A 19,004-nucleotide genomic window follows, 5' to 3' on the forward strand; every position below is an offset into this window, starting at 1 on the left:
TTCTTGCTAAGCAAAAGCGGGCGCGTTAGCGTTAACAATTTACATTGTGCAAAAATACGTTCGTGAAACGCATCCTCGCAAAATAATGTAACCCTTACGGGGAAGCGGTAAGGTTTTATGACGTAAGGGGCTGTTAATGTGAAGGCGGTTGCCGGAAGCGTCGGGAGGGAAATGCGGATACTGTGCTAACTCGATGGCGCAGCCATTAATGTGAAGGCGGTTGCCGGAAGCGTCGGGAGGGAAATGCGGATACTGTGCTAACTCGATGGTGCAGCCACACGCAGCTTGCTTGGATTTTGCACTTTCACACTGGACCAACAGTTGGCGTCAGAATGAGCTCAATCGGGACCGGCGTAAGTACTCGTCTCGCATGAAACGTTTCATTTCATCGAAAAATAAGCCTTTTTCTTTTTTACGGGCTTAGAATTCTTTTCAATACGGGCAGAGTCTTGCTAGCGAGTTAGCTGCTAGCCTGCTGAGTCACTTGACTCTAGCTCGACCGACCTAACAGCACAGTATTTAGCCGAAACTCACCAACTATTGCGTTGTCGCTCGACTAACGGGGATAGCTTGCCGTAAACGCGAGCAGCCTCGCGGTCGATATTCGAGATTTGCCGTAGTTTAGCAAAAGGTGTACTGCGATAGCTCCCTGAGCAGGTGGGCCTGTTGCAACGGTACGTCGGCGCCTGCGCCATATTGCGTGTGCACTAACTAGATATCGTGTTGCTGTCTAACTCGAGAAGGTATCACGTTTTAAATCTCACGGTGCGTCGTGCTCAAATCTACTTTCGGCGCGATAAGCGTAATTTATCAGTGTGATTGTATCGCGATTTTACCAAACTTCAAAACGTGTTTTATTTTGAGCAATGAACACAAGTTCGACTTCCGGCCCCCCAAAAAACGAAACGAAACTATACAAAACGATACAATTGATGCTTTTCAGACGAAAAACGCGATTCAAAACGCTTTTATTTTGTGCATTAATGTGACTTCGCGCAACTATGTCGACTTTGTACATTGTGATTGTTTTTAGTGTCTTGTCCCTTTAAGGGTAAGCGCGACACCATAATTACGACTGTTTTGCGACATTGTTTTGGTTTACGATAGTGGTCACGCGGGCCAGAAGTTCAAATGTGCTGATTTTTGGCGACGCCATGTGTAGCCGCTTGTGATCGAGTTCTATCCGAATTTGTCAACATCTACTCGCGAGGTGAGCACTAATAGCAAATACATTCGAATTATGCCGTCATTATTTTTTGGCTTTTGGGTAGCGCAGTCCTGTTGAAATAAGTGAATTCGGGTTAAAGGAGAAGTCGGCGAGGCTAATCGCCCGTTAGCCTCATTGCTAAACCGATTGGGGGGCACGTGTACTGTGTGCGTCTCGCCCTGTACGATACTCGGCGTTTCCACTATACAACGTAAAGCATATTGTATATGACCGAAACTTTACAACAGTTACTGGTCAAGCAGTACGAAATAACTTGTCGATTCTAATGTCACTATTCGATGATCCCATCCAACTTTATTTGAAAAACACTATTCGCGAATCAGGCAGCAAGACACATAGGCAGCGACGAAAAGGTGGAAAATAAAGAAATTGCGATAAAATAATGCAGCGGTGGTTTTTGTTTCAAATATTGTTGGTTTTTATGCGCAGTCGTGTGACGAGCATGTGGGGCAATCTGCTTTGGTTTCAATTTCCAAGCGAGGTAGGCGCACCTAACTTTGATCTCAAACTTCCTGTCCGCCGGCGTTCCAGTACGACCTGTCGGCATCCACCTTCTCTCCCGACGGCCGAGTCTTTCAGGTGGAGTACGCTATCAAGGCTGTGGAGAACAGCAGGTCGGTGCAGTCGCCTTCCCGACCCGTCCGGAGGGTCGGGCGGGCGGGCGGGCATGAAAAACCAAAGCTTTTGTTTGTGTTCAGCACCGCCATCGGGATCCGTTGTAAGGATGGCGTCGTCTTTGGCGTGGAGAAGCTGGTTTTGTCCAAACTGTACGAGGAGGGCTCCAACAAACGCATCTTCAACATTGACAGACACGTCGGTATGGTAAGCAGGCACGTCGCCGGCGGGGCCGGCCGTTCAATTCACGCGCTATATAACGCCGTTCCCCAAAGATGGGACCCCCCCCCAAACCAAGGCCAAAACAACGGGCGCGTCCGATAAAAGGTTCGATTATTATTATCGCCGGTATTTTCAAGGAAGGTTGATTCGTCGACCACGCAAGGCGAGTTTTGCCGCACAGGTGTGCATTTTTATACCGGCCGTATTTTTACTGACTGAAATTACGGTGTCGGGCGGACGTCTGTTGGCAGCTCGTGTTCGCTGAGGCTGTTGCGGCATTATTTTACTTAAGCGGGCGAGCTGTACCGATGTCCGAGTCCATTCATGTTGACGCGCGGGAAAATGACTAAAACCGAGCGGAGCATGTAAAAGTCACCTGCATCGGTTAGAGGTATGAAACAAGCAAACATGAACTTTACTGAAGATGAGTATTATTCTGTTTTGCTATAGTTTTGACATTGTTGCCAAAGTGTTCCTGCGTCTAATACTCACTGACATAAGGGGGGGAAAACAACTTGACCCCAAAATTAAGGGAGCGTCTTAGACACAGGTGTATTTTTTTTTAATTTTTGGGGAGATTTGGATCCATCAGGATGGTCTCATCGAAGTATTTTCAGTTTGCGGCAAGGGTGCCTTTCCGACAGCCGCTTCCCTCTCTTGTAAATGGGATCTACGGCCCGGGTCGGGCGCGCGCTCGCGGTCCGTGGCGCTTCGCGTTGAAAGCGGGGGCCGTTGCGGCTTTCAGCTTTGCGTTGCCCGTCCCCTTGGCAGGCGGTGGCGGGTCTCCTGGCGGACGCCCGCTCGCTGGCCGAGGTGGCCCGCGACGAAGCGTCCAACTTTCGCTCCAGCTACGGATTCGACATCCCCCTCAAGGTAAGGCGGGGAGGACGACCCGCGGGCCCGGCCGGGCGAGGAGTGACGGCGCTCGCTTCCTGTTGCCCGCAGCACTTGTCGGAGCGCGTGGCCATGTACGTGCACGCTTACACGCTCTACAGCGCCGTGCGGCCCTTCGGATGCAGGTGAGCGTCCCGTCCCGTCCCGTCTCGTCCCGTCTCGTCCCCCGCCGTCCGCGCCGCATCTCTCTTTCTCTCTCACAGCTTCATCCTGGGCTCCTACGACAAAGACGACGGGCCGCAGCTCTACATGGTGGACCCCTCGGGCGTCTCATACGTGAGTTTTGGCCGCCGATGCGGGGCTGGGAAGTTTTCGCCGCAACGGTGAGAATATTTCACCTCAAAGTCACATTTGAACTCGTGTGTAGCGGCGTTTTCGTTCGGCTCGTTTGTAGCTTGCCCTTTTATCGATTTTGCCGAGCGACAAATCTAGCCCGAAATTTCAGCCGGGTCCCAACGAGCTCCTTCTCCATTGGCGAATACCAAGTGCAAATAAAATAAGAGCTCATCATCGCTAACAAACTCATGGGGGCCCTCCTCTTGCCAGCTTGGTTCTCAATACTTTTGAGGCCGCTGCCTCAATGTACATCGATGAACCCGATCCTTTCACTGAATGATCTCGATACAAAACATGGCAAAGATGCAAAGGAGTTATTATCAATGCAGACACTTTGCATATGCTGACGTATATTCTTCAAAAGTTGAGCTTACGGACACGCGCGGGGCAGATTTTCACAGAAAGAAAGGACGTACGTTGTCGCGGACGGCGACCGCCGTCAAAGCCACGCCGCCCTCGCTACATCACGTAATATCAAGAGCGGCAAACTAAACAAACTGTTAAAGGATAAGCTAAATCGATTCCGAAAGCTCATTTTGGGTGCGGCCCGTGGGGCTTGGTGCCAGTTGATCCGCGGGCCGGTACCGCGCCCCCGACCGTCCATGCTCTGCGCGGATCCGAATAAAAGACAAAACAGGCGGGAACGAGCCACCAAATGGGCTTCCCGGTACAAAAGCGGCTCGTGCGAGCGGATGACTTTGAAGCTTGGCCCACCTGAACTCGGAGGGCCGTTTTCGGTTTGGTGGTCTGGGCCTCTGAGCTCGCGCTTTGTTTTGGGGACAGTCGAAAGAACCCGATCGGCCCGTCCGAGCGAGCGGGGCGCGGAGGACGGCGCCCGCGCATCAGCCGGCCCGCCCAGCCCAAAGAATTTTACAATCGATGCGCGGGTGGATGGACTAAAATGCCGCAACGGGCGCGAGCGTCCGTATGCCGCGGACGCTTGAAACGCGACCCGTAAGCCTTTCCGCCGTCTTGCAATTGTGGGCGTGATGATGCAGAGAAGGTTTCGCTCAAGAAGCTGATATCACATGATGTCATCGCTTTCTCTTGGCTGTCTGACCACACGCGCGCAAGCGTCGCCGCCGCATGCCGCCGCATGCCGCCGCATGCCCCTTTTGTCTCACTGCTCCGCGCGCGTTGCTCGCAGGGTTACTGGGGCTGCGCCATCGGAAAAGCCAAGCAAGCCGCCAAGACGGAAATCGAAAAGCTGCAGGTGAGTCGGCGGCGGGCCCGCGGCCATCCCTGACTTTGTCGCCCGACCTTTGGGGGCGGATTTTTATCTTTGGCCCCCGTGGCCCGGCCCCGGGCGGCGCGGCCCGATCCGGTGCGCGATCCGGTGTGTGAATTTAACGGCTTTCCCGCACCGCGCCGGGTCGCTAAGGCGCGCGCATGCCGTAAAGTGTGATATAATCGCACGCGTACCGTGGCGCGTGGCGATACGTCATGTGTCATTGCGGAACCCGGTCCGTACGTTGCAGATGAAGGACCTGACGTGCAGAGAGCTGGTCAAGGAGGTCGCCAAAATGTGAGTCCTCGCCTGAGCACATTCGTCGGCACAAAATGGACCCGTATGGTAGAAAATCAACTTTTTGGAGCTTTGGGCCACGTTGCGATCTTCAACATCTTCTACGGTCCGACCTCGACGCCGTTTTCGTCGGCGCTCGCGATCGCACCGACGGAGGAAAATACGGGCGTCGGGACGTGCTCCAAAAAGTTGACTTTTGGTCTTACTCGAAGTGATTCTCTCTATGGGGCGCTTTCAGCATCTACATCGTCCACGACGAGGTGAAGGACAAAGCCTTCGAGTTGGAGCTCAGCTGGGTGGGACAAAGTAAGAACGCCGGGCTTCCGTCCGGGCGCCCGCCGCGGGGATGATGAGTGTCCAAAAGGTTTCGCACGCTGGACTGAGCTCCCGTGATGTCACTTCCTCTTGGCTGTCTGACCGCGGCCTTCCAGAAGCGAGCGCTCGTCAGCGCGGCCGGCAGCTAACCGCTTTGTTCTCCGTCTCCTCAGTCACAAACGGGCGACACGAGCTCGTACCCGAAGACGTCAGGGAGGAAGCGGAGAAATACGCCAAGGTGACGGCACAACGCGCTCGCGCGCTCCTCGTACACACGCGTTGCAATGGTCTCGCGTCTTCCAGGATTCCCTGGAGGAGGAAGACGACTCGGACGAAGACAACATGTGAACCCGCCGACTCCTTTTGTTCTTGTTTGTTTTTCACGTTTGACACTTTGAATTGCCCAATAAAAGAAATGCGTTTCCAAGCCGGTTGGGATGTTTCCTGTCACGCAACATCTATATTCGTCGAGGCGATCGACCCGCGAAAAGCCGTGGACGCTCGCGCGTCGGCTCGGGAGAGTGCTCTTCAACTCGGCGCCGTAATGACAATGTTAAAGGTCGGGTCGTCGTCCCGGGTTGAGTTCACGCAGGCTCGGACGGAAGTTACCGGAAGAACGCGCACGAATCAAGTATCGGCAGCGACTTCCATCATTCGTAGTGGACGTGACGTCACCGGGTTTCATCCGCTGCTTCGTAGCAACGGTGGACGGAGTCGAGTCGAGTCGAGAGCAGACTCGCGCTGCGTATTTTGTCTAGCGAGTCCCGACTCCGCCGAGCGCGCGGCTCCGGGCTCGGTAAGCGGAGCGGCACGTATCGGGGCGCGGCCTCGCCAAAACAAGGAAGCCCGCTCGCCCAATGGCGTCGCGCCTCCCGCCTCGCACAGACGGCGGGAAGCCAATGGCGAGCTTCCCTTCCCAGGCTTCCTCTTATTGGGAAGTTGCGCAGCCCGAATCGTCATTTCCCTTGTGGCGCCGCGTTCGCATTCGCCAATAGCGAGCGCGAGACGGTTACGACCAATCAAAAGCGAGGATTCTCCCGGCCAATCGCTTTGTCCGGGGCCGAGCAGCGTCGCGCTCCCGGCCAATGGGTCGACGGCAAACGCGGCTCGGGACTCAACAGCTTGTTGTTCGTGTATCGCGTCGCGAGCCCGGGCGAGAGGGAAGCGAGACGCCTCGCCGAACGTGAGTAGAACATTGTTTATTTTACGAGGCCGAAAAGTGTCGCTCGGGCGCGCCGGCCACTGTCGGCGGGTGCCACGGGATGTCCTCTCGCGTCGCGCTCGCTGGCGTCGGCGGTGAATTGAATGGCAGCCGCGGCTTGTTTTCGCACTGAAGAAATGTGAAAGCTTGCGTATGTATGCATGTATGTATGTGTGTGCGCGCGCGCGCACGCGTGCGTGCCTTTTGTCACACGGCCGAAAATGAACTAAAACCACCCGAACCGACGGACTTTGATCTAATGTGACATTTAGTGACGCATTTAGTTGCTCCAAAGTTGGCTTCTTTACCGAGCTCGAATCAGCGAACGTAAGCGAGACGCTTGAAATCTTCGGGCAAACTCGCTAGCTAGCTAGCTCGCTCGCTCGCTCGCCCTGTTAGCTTTTGCTAGCCGGAGAGCGGACGCAGCCTTCGCCGCCTCCATCGTGTGTTTCCTCCCCTCGCCGCGAGTACTTTCGGCCTGTGGCTAGACCGGCCGGGCGGCCGACAGCTACCGGCCGACTCGCTCGCCCTCCGCCCCCTCCCCCCGTTCGACGGTCGCCATCCGGAGCGGGGAGCGCTAAAGTTAGCCGCGCTAGCTTGAGCTGACATGGCGACGTGACTCACCGTGGAGCTCGGCTCCAAGCGACAACGAAAGCGGGAGCTCCGCAGCTCGCTCACGGACAAGCCGTCCGAACCGTCTAGGTTGGCTGGCTGAGCGACCGACCGACCGGCTATCTCCAAAGGAAAGCGGCGGTTCGAAGTGGAGGGGCGCTGACATATTTGTTCTGATCCAAGGAGGGGGAGGGGGTCCTGACTTTTGAGTTTCTCGGTAGTTCTGCCTGCCACTTTCTCGGTCATCAAAGTCTCTCCGGGCAACTGGATTGTTCTTGTCGTTTTGAACTATAAAAATGGAATCTGCTGCTTATTGGTGTCTGTGAGGATTCTCAGTCATCTAGGTCTCCCGGGGCCAAAGGCGAGAGAGTCCGGCTGCCTCCCTTCGAGCTTTAGGGATTGCCATCACCGTCCGCAGCGACCTGGAATGGGTTAGATCACAAGTGTGGAACTCCGGTCCTGGAGGGCCGGTATCCTGCGTGCTTTCGACCCTTCTCTCTCAAAACGCACCCGAGGCAAACGATCAGGACCGTTTTCAAGCTCACGCGAAGCTTGCTTATAATCCTTAAGTGAGAAAACCGGAAAACACGCAGATGGCGGCCCTCCGGATCTGGCCTTCCACACCTGTGGATCGGATGATCAGTCCTCCCACTTTCCCCGAAACGGAACACCCATCGTCAAGTCTGGAATTGAGCGTGAGGCGGCGCTTTCCAAAGCCGGTCCTCGGACTGCTATCCTGCAGCTTTTTGATATATCCGTCCTCCGAGAAACCTGATGATTGGGAGAAAAACCCGGGGGGAAAAAGCTGGCTGCTGGCCCTCGAGGACTGGGGTGTGACACCTGTGATCTAGGCTCGCGTAGACTCGACGGGGGGGGGCGTTCGCGGCGAGTCGCGAAAGTCGAATCCGACAAGAGTCGTCGCCCCGAGAGACTCGGATCGCTCGAGAGTCATCGCGGCGTCGTTACGAGCCGGGACTTATTCTCCTGCTTTTTGAAGATGATTTTTGTTTGTTCCCGTGTCTCAGCGATCAACAAAGCTCCCGAGCTGGACTAAGCGCAAAAGATGAAGGTGAGCGCTTTGGACTTGATGAGGATGTCCTCAAAGTAACCCGGAGAGCGGCGAGTGACGCTTGCGCCTTTTTCAGGCAGCCGACGAGCCTGCCTACCTGACCGTGGGCACCGACGTGAGCGCCAAGTACCGAGGGGCCTTCTGCGAGGCCAAGATCAAGATTGTCAAGAGGCTGGTGAAGGTCAAGGTAAGTCCGCCGTCAAAACGCCGCCCGTCACCGCGGGAAGAGCACGCCGGGCCGTTTGGCGGAAACGTCCGCCGAATTCCCGTCCTGGCGGGTTTGGAGTTTTCGCAATACTGAGGCGGCAACGGTCGCGGTGGCGTCGGCCGTCATCCGGTCTTCCTCCCTAGACTTGTATTGCGTTGATATATTTCATGTCATTTGGTATGAAGATAGCGTTGGCGTCGCTGTTGGCGTCAGCTATGACAACCCTTTGCCTGTTATTGCCTGTTATTGTGTTGGGTGTGGAAGTCCGGTCCCGGAGGGCCGGCGTCCCGCACGTTTTTAACGATCGAATGATTTTGAAGCCCGCGCAGAGCTCGCCAAACCACGTGAATGGGGCGCGTCGGGGAAGAGGAGCGCAAAGTGTGCGGGATAGCGGCCCTCCGAGACCGGCCGGACATCCGCGCGCATGTTCCGGACTATATCGTTTTTTTCAAGGATGGTTTGAGTAGCTTACGTTATGAAAAGCGTGACTGTTAAAGCAAGAAGGCGGCGATCCGTCCTACTTATTGGCTCACTTTCTTATTTCTCCAAGTGGACCTTGCTTACGAGTCGTTCTTTCTTCTTCAATTTGGCAAAAATGCTGGTATAAGTCTCCCCTTGTCTTTATTGGACTTTATTTGAACCCGTGGTGCGTGTTATTGAAATGACGCTACTTTTAGGCGCGTTTCTTCATCGATTATCAAATAACATACGATTGAGCTTATATACCTAAAACCGGATCGTTTTTTTTCCCGTTGACTTGTACTCCTCTGAGAAATAGGCTATTTCTGAAATTTGTACCGGCCCTTTTGTGTATCAATAAGTGAAATGTTGTTTAAAAAAGTTTTGTCCTTCCGGTCAGGTGACTCTGAAAGGGGAGGGCATCAGCCAGGTGGTCCACGACGATCAGGTCAAAGGCCCCCTCAGGGTAAGCGGCGCGGCGCGGCGCGGCGCGGCGGCGGCCGCGACGACGTCCTCCTAAGCCGGCGCGTACGTGTCGGCCAGGTGGGCTCCACGGTGGAGGTGAAGACGAACGAGGGCGTGTGCAGCGAGGCCGTCATCGGCAAGCTGACGGACGCCAGCCTCTACACCGTCGGTGAGTGCGCGGCGAGGAAGGAAGCGCGTCGGCCTCCCGTGACGCGGGGCTCGCCGTCTCTTTCAGTTTTCGACGACGGAGACGAGAAGACGCTGCGTCGCTCGTCTTTGTGTCTGAAGGGCGAGCGGCACTTTGCGGAGAGCGAGGTGAGCCGGCGGGCCAAGCGGCTTTGGGGATTTCGCCTCTTTTCGGCCTCGGCGAAACGCGCGTTTGGGAGCGGGCGCGCGGCCCGACCATTATCGTGAATGCCGGGTTTCAACGGGGGCCGATTCAAGAGAAGGAAGGCGTGTTTCGGGATCTGCCATCGAATGCCTGTTCCCGCCCGCGTTTGCGGCCGTTTTACTTTTACGTTTAGTAAGAAATGAAATCGCCAAAGGTCATTTCTACGCACGTACTACATGGTGGACGGCGCTCGGATATGGTGTGACGGCCCCTTTAAACGCAACTGCCGACTTGACACGTTTGATATACCGTATATGGCGGCGCCTGCAACATTTCCATCCTTTTTATTTCTTTTTAAATCTTGTTTTGGTGCTTTGTCACACCTAAACCTAAAGAATAAAAGTTGCCATTTGCGGAAAGACTCCATCGGGCCCGCGACGTCCCCCTTCTCGTCGTCTTCTCGTTTTTCTTTTTTGTCAACTCGTTCCTCCTCACCGTGCGTCTTTTTGTTCCTTCTCGTTACTCTGTTGTTCTTTTTGTGTCTTTTCTTTCCGCTTCCCCTCCCGCCTCGTGCTTCTTCCGCGTTTGTTTCCTCTCCTACGCAAAATCCTTTCCTTTTTTTTTTTTTCTAATTTTCTCTTCATTCGTTTGGCTTTTCTTGTTGCCTTCCGCCCGCTCGTAGTTTTTCATGTTCCCTCTTCCTCAGACGCTGGACCAACTTCCCCTGACCAACCCGGAGCACTTTGGCACGCCGGTCATCGGAAAGAAGTCCAATCGTGGACGCCGTTCCTCGCAGGCCGTGTGAGTCATTGGGGAGTCGGTTCCTCCTCTTTTTGTTTTGTTTTTTTTAAGTCGGGATGGAAAAAAAAGCGGAGGTACCGACCGGCTCGCGTCGCCCAGGGCGGACGAGGAGCACGAGTCGTCATCCAGCGAAGATGACGAGGACGACCGCAGGAGGCTGAACGACGAGCTGCTGGGGAAGGTCTGCAGCGTCAAGAAGGAGGACCAGCACAGTTCCTGGTTCCTGGCGCTGGTAGAGATTGCGCACGGCGTGCCGCGGCCCTCTTTTTTCCGCGTGCGCGTCACGTGTGAACGCCCGGCCGGCGCGCGCGTTCAGGTGGTGTCGCCCAGCTGCAACGACGAATTGGTCGTGAAGAAGGATCAGTGTCTGGTCAGGTCCTTCAGCGACTCCAAGTTGTGAGTTTGAATCCATCTTCTGACTCTTCCTGCAACGCGGCATTGCCTTCGGATACAAATTTGAGTTTTTCCCTGATGGCTCTCGTTTAGGAACGATTATTTAAGCCTTATGCCCCAACGCGGGCTTTTAAATGCGTTTGTGTGACATCAAAGGAAAAGCGGACAAAAAAAACCCGCGCGAGGCCCAAATATTGCACAGATTGTCTTGACCGCTTTGAATGTGCCGTCCCATCTCAATACTTGCGAATGGGAGGTCGAGAGGGACGCCCCGCCGATGTCAAATTTCGCCCTTGTCGGGCTCATCTACCGCCATTGAAATATTGTCACTTTTAGACATAATTGAAAAGCCGATGTTTTATCATGCATCGAGCCTTTCTTGTCGAGTGACTTAACCTGACTCCCGTGATGCAAAGTTCTTGCTATGCATTGTGGGACTTGAAGTTGACAAACCGCTTCCGTCCAAGAACTAAATGCTGTAGGAAAGCGTTTGTTTTGCTGCCTACAATTGTTTTATGCAACGCGTGATATTATTTCAGTTTATTTCCGTCCGTGAAATCTGCAGCATTGAATAACTTATCGTTTTTTTTAAACCTCACAAAAAGAAAAGCCTTGGAATATAGATCTTGAAAAACATATCTATGGCTAGGGCTGATGCCGCTGAAGATTTCGGGCATCAAGAGAGGTCGAAAGTAATATATTTCTATTTGACTAAGTCAGCCCGAGTTGGCTGATGATAAAGCCAGGTTAGTGAAAAATACCCAAATACTACACTAATTCCAAAAAAAAAAACAAAAAACGAGTTACTACCAAAAGCAGAATTCCCCCCGCGCAGAAAAAGGAAGACGATAGTTCGTTTAAGCCGGCGGCATCTCCAACGACGTCAGTCAGTGAGCGCGCGACGTGGCATGGGTCGCCTCCCTGTTTCCCGCAGCTGCACGGTTTCCAGGAGGAACGTCCACCCCCTCAACTCCATCAGCATCAACAAGTCGGAGCTCTCCAACACACGCGGTCGGCATCCTTTCCCACGATGCGCCACCCGCCCCTCTTCGTTTTACCCATCCTCCTCGTCCTGCGTCCGCGCTCCCGTTTCTTCAGGCTTTGAAGCGGCCCAGATATTTGCGAGGCGCAGGGAGGTCCCGGAGGCTTGGAAGATGGACATGAGTCAGATCTTGGACTCGTCCACCAGCGACGACGACGACGACGACCGGCGGGGCAAGGAGAGCGAGGACGACGACCGCGCGGACGAGGAGGAGAAGAGGAAGAAGCTCATCAAAGAGGAGGTCAGCCGGCGCCGGCGCTCGCCGTTGACCTTTTCTCCGAAGGCAGTCGTCAAACGTTACCGCGCCGGTCCGTCGAGTTCAGAGGTCCGCCGGCCGACGCCGGTCCGCGGATCAGCTTGTGCCGGCCCGCGCCCGAAAAAAAACAAAAACAAAAACTAACAAAGCTACCCTGCCAATGTACAAAAAGCCCGTTGGATCGAAATTCCCAAACTGTCATAAGAAAGGTGTGTGTTTGCGTAGCCCGAGGAGGAGCCGGACCCCGAGGAGCGGGACGACTTCCTGCAGCAGCTCTACAAGTTCATGGAGGACCGAGGTGAGTCCGGGCAGGCGACGGCGGGCGGGCGGGCGGGCTCCATTTCTCCCGGTGACCAAATGCGCGCGCGTGTGTCCGTCAGGGACGCCCATCAACAAGCCGCCGGTGTTGGGCTACAAGGACTTGAACCTGTTCAAGCTCTTCCGCCTGGTCTTCCAGCATGGCGGCTGTCGCAAGGTAACTTGAGCCGGACGATCGGCCGAGCGAGGCTCCCTCAAGCGCCAAATGCTAATTATTCTGGCTAAAATAACCAATTTGCAAGTTTTTTTCGGCCGTCCGCGCCCCTTTCCAACGGCTTTTAGCGGCCTCCGATTTCAAAACCCGTGACAATCGTACCTGCGATTTCTTTGACCGGACGGCCGGAACGGCCCTCCGCCGGAAACCGCGAGCGCGATGCGGCCCGTGATAAAAATGAGTTTGACGCGCCTGCTCGAGCGCGTATCAGTAAAAGCGATTCCATCATCCAGTATATGAAAATGTTTGCAGATTGAGAGCGGCACAGTGTGGAAGCAGATCTACATGGATCTGGGCATCCCCATTCTCAACTCGGCGGCCGCGTACAACGTGAAGACGGCGTACAAGAAGTAAGTTTTGGAACGGCGCAGCGCCCGCCCCTCCGCCGAGAGTTTAATGGGCCCGATCCCCCCCCCCCAGGTACCTTTTCGGCTTTGAGGAGTACTGCCGCTCGGCCTGCATCACCTTCAGGACCATCCACCACAACAACCCGCGCTCCCCCAAAGCGCACGCCATTCCCAGGATCGCCGCCATTCCCAGGACCGCCGGGGCCGAGTTCGGCGCGGCCGCGCACAAGTCGGAGACCGAGGCCGCCCGCTCGGACAGCGAGAGCGACAGGGACGAGCCCGAGGACAAGCGGATGTCCCCCAGGGTGAGGGCGCCGTCCGGGACTCGCCGCCTCCATTCCGTGGCTCGAGTTTCGTCCTCCGTGATGCCGAGCCCCGGACCCGGGGCGTCCTTTCCGACCCTTTCTCGCAAAGGCGCCCGCCGAGCACGCCGATAAGATGGCGGTTCGAAGGAGGTGTGGCGAGGAGAGAAAATTGGAAAATACGCGGCCCTCCGGGCCTCCGGGACTGGAGTTGGGCGCCGAAGGCTCGGGCTGTGAACAAAAGTGGAATATTGTCAAGTCGGGTTGATTTGCGTAGCCCTGAATGGGCACGGTCTCAAAGGGCTGAAAAAGAAATCATACAGAACGTCGCAAATAAGAATGCCGGAAAATGTCAAAAAGACCCATCTGGGGAAAATAAGGAACCTTCAGCAGGGACCGCGGGTGGGAGGACCCCCGCCCATTGTCATTTGCGCAGAGAAAAAAAAACCAAAAGTGCATGGGGGTTAGCAACAACGAGAAGCATAACCGCGCCGAAACGCGCCGCTCGTCCGTCTTGTCCCGCGCAGGGGCGGAGGCGGTGCGGCGCCGCGGCGCCCAAGGCGGAGCCGGCCGGCAAGGGGGCGGACGACGACGGCGACGACGACGAACCCAGGGAAGCGCGGCGGCGCGGCGCCCGACGTCCGGACGGCTCCGACAGGGGCTCGGAGGAGGACGAGGAGGAGGAGGACGAAGAGGACGAGGAGGACGACGAGGACGAAGAGCGGGAACGGCGACTGGGAGCCAGGTGTGTTGACCTTGCGCCGCTTTCCGAACGTACCCGGGCGTCGGAACAGATTCCTCTTTAACGGACGGAGCGTGTCGCCTTCAGGAGCGAGGAGGAGGCCGACGGCGACGCCGTGACGGGCACCAAGGTCAGGGTGAAGTACGGCCGAGGAAAGACGCAGAAGATCTACGAGGCCCACATCAAGAAGACGGACACCGACAACGGCGAACACTTCTACTTGGTGCACTACTACGGCTGGAACGTCAGGTGGGCGTGCGCCGACGCGTCCGCCTCAGCTCGTACTCGCCGCCCTGATATCGGAGGAGAAAAAAGTTATAGATAAAAAGCAAGAAAATGTGCAAAATCTGCAAGAAATATCCACGACGGTGTGCACTTTCCGTCCGCGCGCGCTTTTCCGGTGCAGGTACGACGAATGGGTGAAGGCCGACCGCATCATCTGGCCCGCCGAGAAAGGGAGCCGCAAGAGAAGCAGGAAAAAGGTGAAGGTGAGCCGCCGCGTGCCGTCGGCGCCGCCCGGCCTTCTGACCGCCTTTCAAATTTGCCCCCAGAACAAAGAGGAGGACGACAAGGTCCCCGCGGCGGCGCCGGCGGCCGCGCCGCCGCCGGCCAAGCCCGGGCCGGCCAGGCGGGGGCGGCCCCAGATCCGGCCCGCGCCGCCCGGCCGCAAAACCCCGAGCGGCGAGGGCCGCTCCAACGGCAAGGGCGCCCGCGCCGAGACGCAGGCCAACATGGCCAACGGCGACAGTGAGCGCCAAACGCTCCGGCGGATCGGGCCTCGCTTTTTGTAGCGTCGGCAGCCGCGCGTCTTTGACCTTCTCCGTCCGTTGCTTCTGTAGACGCGTCTCGCCCCAGGAGGACCCGGAGGACGTCCGGGATGTACGACTCGGACCGCGCCTCCATCGGTGAGTGGTACGGCGCGGTCGCGCGGCCCTCTGGCAGAAAGGCTCAAAATCCCGTTTGCGCAGAGGATTCCGGGAACTCCACGGTCGACAGCGACTCGGAGGAGCCGCCTGACAAGAAGCTGCCGCCGTGGCGGGGCAGAGCCCACAAGCGGGAGGGGGGGGAGGAGGAGGAGGAGGAGGAGGAAGAGGCGGCGGAAGTGGAGGGCTGCGTCCCGGCATCCGCGCCGCCCCGGCCCAGCTCGCCAAAGGAGGACCCCGCCGCCCGGGTGGCCGCTCCCTCCCAAGTGGACCCCGGCCCGGAGGAGGAGGCTCCCCGAATTAAGGACGAGCTAGAAGTGGTGGCTAAGGTGGAGACGGCGTGCCCCGGCGCGCCTTCGCCGGGCCGGGCGTCCCCCCGGCGCGACGAGCCGCCCGAGGCCCCTTCGCAAGAGCTCAAGATGCCGCCTTTGTCGCCGCCCGCGCTCCAAGTCGCCGACTGTCAAACTCCCCCTCGGGTCCCCGGTCCGCCGCCGGCCGGCGGCCCCGAACTTTTGCCGCCGACTCCCCGGAATGTCCCGAAGAGACCGGACGAACCCATGGTCGTCCTCCGCTGTCTCCCCGCGCCGCGCCTCCGCCCGGAAAACCCCGGCCCCGGCCCCGCCCCGGCCGCCCCGCCCTCGGACACCGACTCCGCCAGCGAGGAGGAAGAGGAAAAACCGGAGCGGACGCTCCGCCCCGAGAGGAAAGAGGACGCGCTTCCGCCCGCCTCCCCGAGGTCTTGTCCCAGCCCCAGCAAGATAAGCGCCGGCGCGTCCCCCGAGTCCCTGCCGTCGCCGCAACGAGGCGCCGAGGCGGAAAGGAGGAGACGCGGGGCGGAGCGGGCGCAAGCGGGGGAGGATTTCAAGGAACGTCCCGAGGAGGCGCCCGGGACGCCGCCCCGCGCCCAGGAGGCCCTGGGCCCCGTCCCCAGCGAGGAGCCGCAAATGGGCGCCGAGGCTTTGCTCTGCCACGAAGTGGACCTGGACGACCCCGACGACAGGGACAAGGCCGCCCCTCCGTCGGAGCCTATCCTCCTCATCGCCAGGGAGCGCCCGCCCCAGCCGCCGTCGCCCCGCCTCCCCGGCTGCCCCGCCTATCCCGAGCGGCTCCCCCCGGCCGCCCGCGACCCCGAGGTGAAGATGGAGGAGGAGGAGGAGCCGTCGGAGTTCGGAGGCGGAGAGAAAGAGGCCGAGGCGGAGGCGGAGGCGCGGTCCGGTGCGGACGTCCGAGGTGGGTGCCGCCGGCTCGGCGCGCCGCGGGAACGCCCGCTCACCTCGTCCGCGTGGGCTTCTCAGGTCAGAAGCGTCTGTCGGAGTGTCAGGCTAGCCCCGCCTCCAAGAAACCCAAACGGAACCACAAGCGCGCCGGCGGGACGGCCAAGTCTGACAAGAACGGCACAGGTGAGGGCGCCCGTCGTCGCCCCCGCCGACTCGCTTCCCGATATAACTCCTCCCCATCAGGTCACAGCAGCGACAGCGAGGACCAGTCGCACCTTTCGTCGTCTTTGGCAAAGTCCAACAAGTCCCGTTGTCCGGGCGCCGGGTCGCCGCACGACAAGGAGAAACACGGCGCCGCCTCTCCGCAGCGCGCCTACAAGTGGACCTTCAAGCTCGGTGAGACGGCGCCTGCGAGCGCGCTCCGCTCGGGACCGACCGTGCGCCCGCGTGACGACCGCGCGCCTTGTCCCGCCCGCTCAGACTCATTGGACAGCATGTCGAGCAGCGAGAGGATCTCCTTCCTGCAGGACAAGTTGCAGGAGATCAGGAAATACTACATGAGCCTCAAGTCCGAGGTGGCGTCCATCGACAGACGCAGGAAGCGCTTAAAGAAGAAGGAGCGGGAAGGTAAGGAGCGGGCCGGGCCGGGCGGGGCGGGGCGGGGCGGGCCGGGCCGGACCTCCCGCTAAGTCCTCCCTTCTCCCCGACAGTGTCCAACACCACGGCGTCCACGTCCTCGGGCGCCTCGGACACAGCCATGAGTCCGTCCTCCGCCTCGCCCGCTCAGAGCACCTTGGCCGTGGAGTGCAGGTGATGACGCGCCCGCCGCGGGCCGCGCGACCGACCCGCCCGCACTCGGGACGCTGCGGGGACACCGCACCCACGGACTGATTCCCCGTTTGACACTTCAGCCGCCACAGAGCACTTCTTTTTTTTTTTTTTTTTAAAAAAAACTTCCTTCCTCGTCTGTGAACTACCTGCCCTAATTTTTCTTTTTGAGCTTCCTGTTGGCATCCACCTACTTATTTCATCACCTTTATTTGAAATGCTCTTTCACATCACTGTCTCCCATTTTCCTTTCCTCCTGTCCTCCTTCCTGCCGCCCTTTTTTATGCCCAATTTTGGGCGGGGTCAAAGTTCTACTGCAGGTTGAGAGGGAGGAGCCAAAGCCGCTGCTTATGCAAATAAAATCTTTGACAAAAAGGTAAAAACTTTTTTTTTTTACTTTTCTATTGAATTAGAGCTTCTATTTTTAGTAAGAAAAAGGAAAAGTTGAATAAACAAAGGTGTTTTGATTGTGTTGGGTTAAGCGAGGACGTTTTGACTCAAAAAACAGGCGTACGATGGGAAGTTTTATTTCCAATGGGACAAAAATTAGAAAAAAAAAGCCTCCGCCTCGCTTCAACTCGACATTTTGTGGCCCGCCCGCTTCCGCTTCATTTTGCCATTTCCCGTTCTGCTCGTGGACTTTGTACATAAGATGAAATGCAAAAATGTAAAGAATGATTTATAATATTTTTAAGAGAAGACTTTGTACGTTTCTGTCAGCTGCCAAGGAAATACTTCCTGAGCACGCAGCACCAGTTTCCAATAAAGTTTTGAAATATCAATGGTATAAGCGTGAGATGATTTGTGTGAGGGATGGGAGGGAGGTTTCTTTTTACGAGAGCGCCGGCCGGGCGGCGCGGCCGTTCGTCCGCGTCACGTCGGGCACCGTAGCGATGAGCTAACAGTTTGTTTGTGCGCGGCGCCCGTCTCATCGGGGCTGCGCCAGGAGCCCGGCTTTGGCCGCCAGCGCCTCGTTCTGCTGGATGTGGTACTCCTGGAAGCGCATGGAGATCCGCTGCGTCATCTTCAGGTACTTCTGCAGACACGACTCGGAGCAGCCGGACTGAGGACAAGGACAAGACGGTGACGATCGTGCGACGGCCGAGCCGGCGCCAGAGCCGCATCCCGTCCGCTGGGTACCTCTTGGGGCTTGACCTCCCGGCTGGTGAAGTCCTTGACGCAGTCCATGAAGCAGTTCTCTGTCAGTTTGTTGTACGTCCCGAGGAACTCTTTGAACTGCGATGGCATAAAACGTCAGCGCTCATATCAACTAGCCTCATACGTCGTTTCCGCAAACGAACGGGCGGGTTTCGATGACCTGTTTGATCTGGTCCGACTCGGACACCTGAACCGCCATGTTGTGCGACACACCGGGAGTGAGACCTCTTCTCGAGAGGATCTTCAAAAGAACAAACGCTACTTTGTAGGCATCGCTTTTCCCGGGCTTCAAGTGAAAGCAAAATCGACCGCATCTCTATCTTGCAAGCATCGAGACGTATGACTGTATTTGATCGAGTGACAGCATCGAGACGTATATCTGATCGCGTGAGTGGTGACAGCGTTGAACAAAACGCACAAGCGTCGGAGCTAACAGGGCCATACGCTAGCTAATCAGAATTTAGTTTCCTTCTTGACAGGCCGCATATGGAAACTAACTCCGTTTTTTTATCAATAATGCAACTACTGCGATAAGGTGTGTTCTCGCTTCACGCGACGCCACGATTCGAATAGTTTCCCCCCTTCCTCACCTGGTTGAATTTGCTGTGAAACCCTCCAAGCGGACTGAAGGACGAACGGACTGACCGGAAGTGTATTTTATGACCTAGAGTAACGTTCAAACGCAGCTAAAATGTACAGGTTGCGAACTGGTTCTATTAACGAAGGCGCAATTTTCGTTTTCTGAAATAAAATCTAAAAACAGAGTGTCGTCACCTTCTTCTGCCCTAACACGGGACTCGTGCACCACAAAAAAGTCTTCCGGATCATTAGTCCTTAAGATGACATGGTTCCGATCAAATGTATCACATCGTGCGCACGAATTTAAAAAGAATTTCAATGGTTTCTCTACACACATTAGATGAAAGCAAATCACAATTGAAGTTGATCGCGGTGTTGAAATTTGGCATTGTGATGTTATTAGG

General features: G+C 56.8%; 3 protein-coding genes and 2 non-coding genes across 8 annotated transcripts; 4 read left to right on the top strand and 1 right to left on the bottom strand.

Moving 5' to 3' along the window:
• The first annotated feature begins 189 nt into the window (after nt 1–189).
• On the top strand, nt 190–5,562 carry psma3 (proteasome 20S subunit alpha 3). The gene is made up of 11 exons (XM_088433687.1): nt 190–353; nt 1,760–1,842; nt 1,927–2,050; nt 2,837–2,938; nt 3,011–3,084; nt 3,163–3,235; nt 4,443–4,508; nt 4,774–4,820; nt 5,059–5,126; nt 5,309–5,373; nt 5,439–5,562. Exons 1-11 carry the CDS (start codon nt 333–335, stop codon nt 5,481–5,483), a joined length of 768 nt encoding a protein of 255 aa, XP_088289813.1. The 5' UTR covers nt 190–332; the 3' UTR covers nt 5,484–5,562.
• Nucleotides 4,277–4,358, top strand: LOC148412342 (small nucleolar RNA SNORD53/SNORD92). Its single transcript, XR_015867855.1, has one exon. It is a non-coding gene; the product is annotated as a small nucleolar RNA SNORD53/SNORD92 (small nucleolar RNA).
• Nucleotides 5,161–5,241, top strand: LOC148412343 (small nucleolar RNA SNORD53/SNORD92). The gene has a single exon (XR_015867854.1). It is a non-coding gene; the product is annotated as a small nucleolar RNA SNORD53/SNORD92 (small nucleolar RNA).
• Nucleotides 5,563–6,224: 662 nt separating the features above from the next.
• On the top strand, nt 6,225–17,645 carry arid4a (AT-rich interaction domain 4A). Of its 3 annotated transcripts, none has more exons than XM_088434065.1 (25): nt 6,225–6,318; nt 7,974–8,017; nt 8,094–8,204; nt 9,085–9,150; nt 9,228–9,318; nt 9,385–9,464; nt 10,187–10,281; nt 10,381–10,513; nt 10,598–10,677; nt 11,609–11,685; nt 11,773–11,957; nt 12,198–12,270; nt 12,353–12,447; nt 12,757–12,854; nt 12,925–13,156; nt 13,681–13,898; nt 13,983–14,144; nt 14,302–14,383; nt 14,447–14,642; nt 14,735–14,800; nt 14,864–16,048; nt 16,114–16,218; nt 16,279–16,431; nt 16,516–16,662; nt 16,746–17,645. In XM_088434065.1, exons 2-25 carry the CDS (start codon nt 8,012–8,014, stop codon nt 16,847–16,849), a joined length of 3,840 nt encoding a protein of 1,279 aa, XP_088290191.1. In that variant the 5' UTR covers nt 6,225–6,318; nt 7,974–8,011; the 3' UTR covers nt 16,850–17,645. The 3 variants fall into 3 exon arrangements, with proteins under 3 accessions (XP_088290191.1, XP_088290193.1, XP_088290192.1); XM_088434067.1 differs by having other exon boundaries at nt 14,302–14,377; XM_088434066.1 differs by lacking the exon at nt 6,225–6,318 and adding an exon at nt 6,364–6,487.
• Nucleotides 17,375–18,952, bottom strand: timm9 (translocase of inner mitochondrial membrane 9 homolog). 2 transcript variants are annotated; one of them, XM_088434071.1, is made up of 5 exons: nt 18,796–18,862; nt 18,612–18,685; nt 18,182–18,262; nt 18,004–18,099; nt 17,375–17,926 (listed from the first exon to the last, which is right to left on the bottom strand). In XM_088434071.1, the coding sequence occupies exons 3-5, from the start codon at nt 18,218–18,220 to the stop codon at nt 17,792–17,794; spliced, it is 270 nt and encodes an 89-aa protein (XP_088290197.1). In that variant the 5' UTR covers nt 18,221–18,262; nt 18,612–18,685; nt 18,796–18,862; the 3' UTR covers nt 17,375–17,791. The 2 variants fall into 2 exon arrangements, with proteins under 2 accessions (XP_088290197.1, XP_088290198.1); XM_088434072.1 differs by lacking the exon at nt 18,182–18,262 and having other exon boundaries at nt 18,796–18,952.
• Nucleotides 18,953–19,004: the final 52 nt, after the last annotated feature.

Source organism: Hippichthys cyanospilos, chromosome 14 (genome assembly GCF_059441005.1).
Source record: "Hippichthys cyanospilos isolate Australia breed blue-spotted pipefish chromosome 14, RoL_Hcya_1.0, whole genome shotgun sequence".
NCBI lineage: Eukaryota > Metazoa > Chordata > Actinopteri > Syngnathiformes > Syngnathidae > Hippichthys > Hippichthys cyanospilos.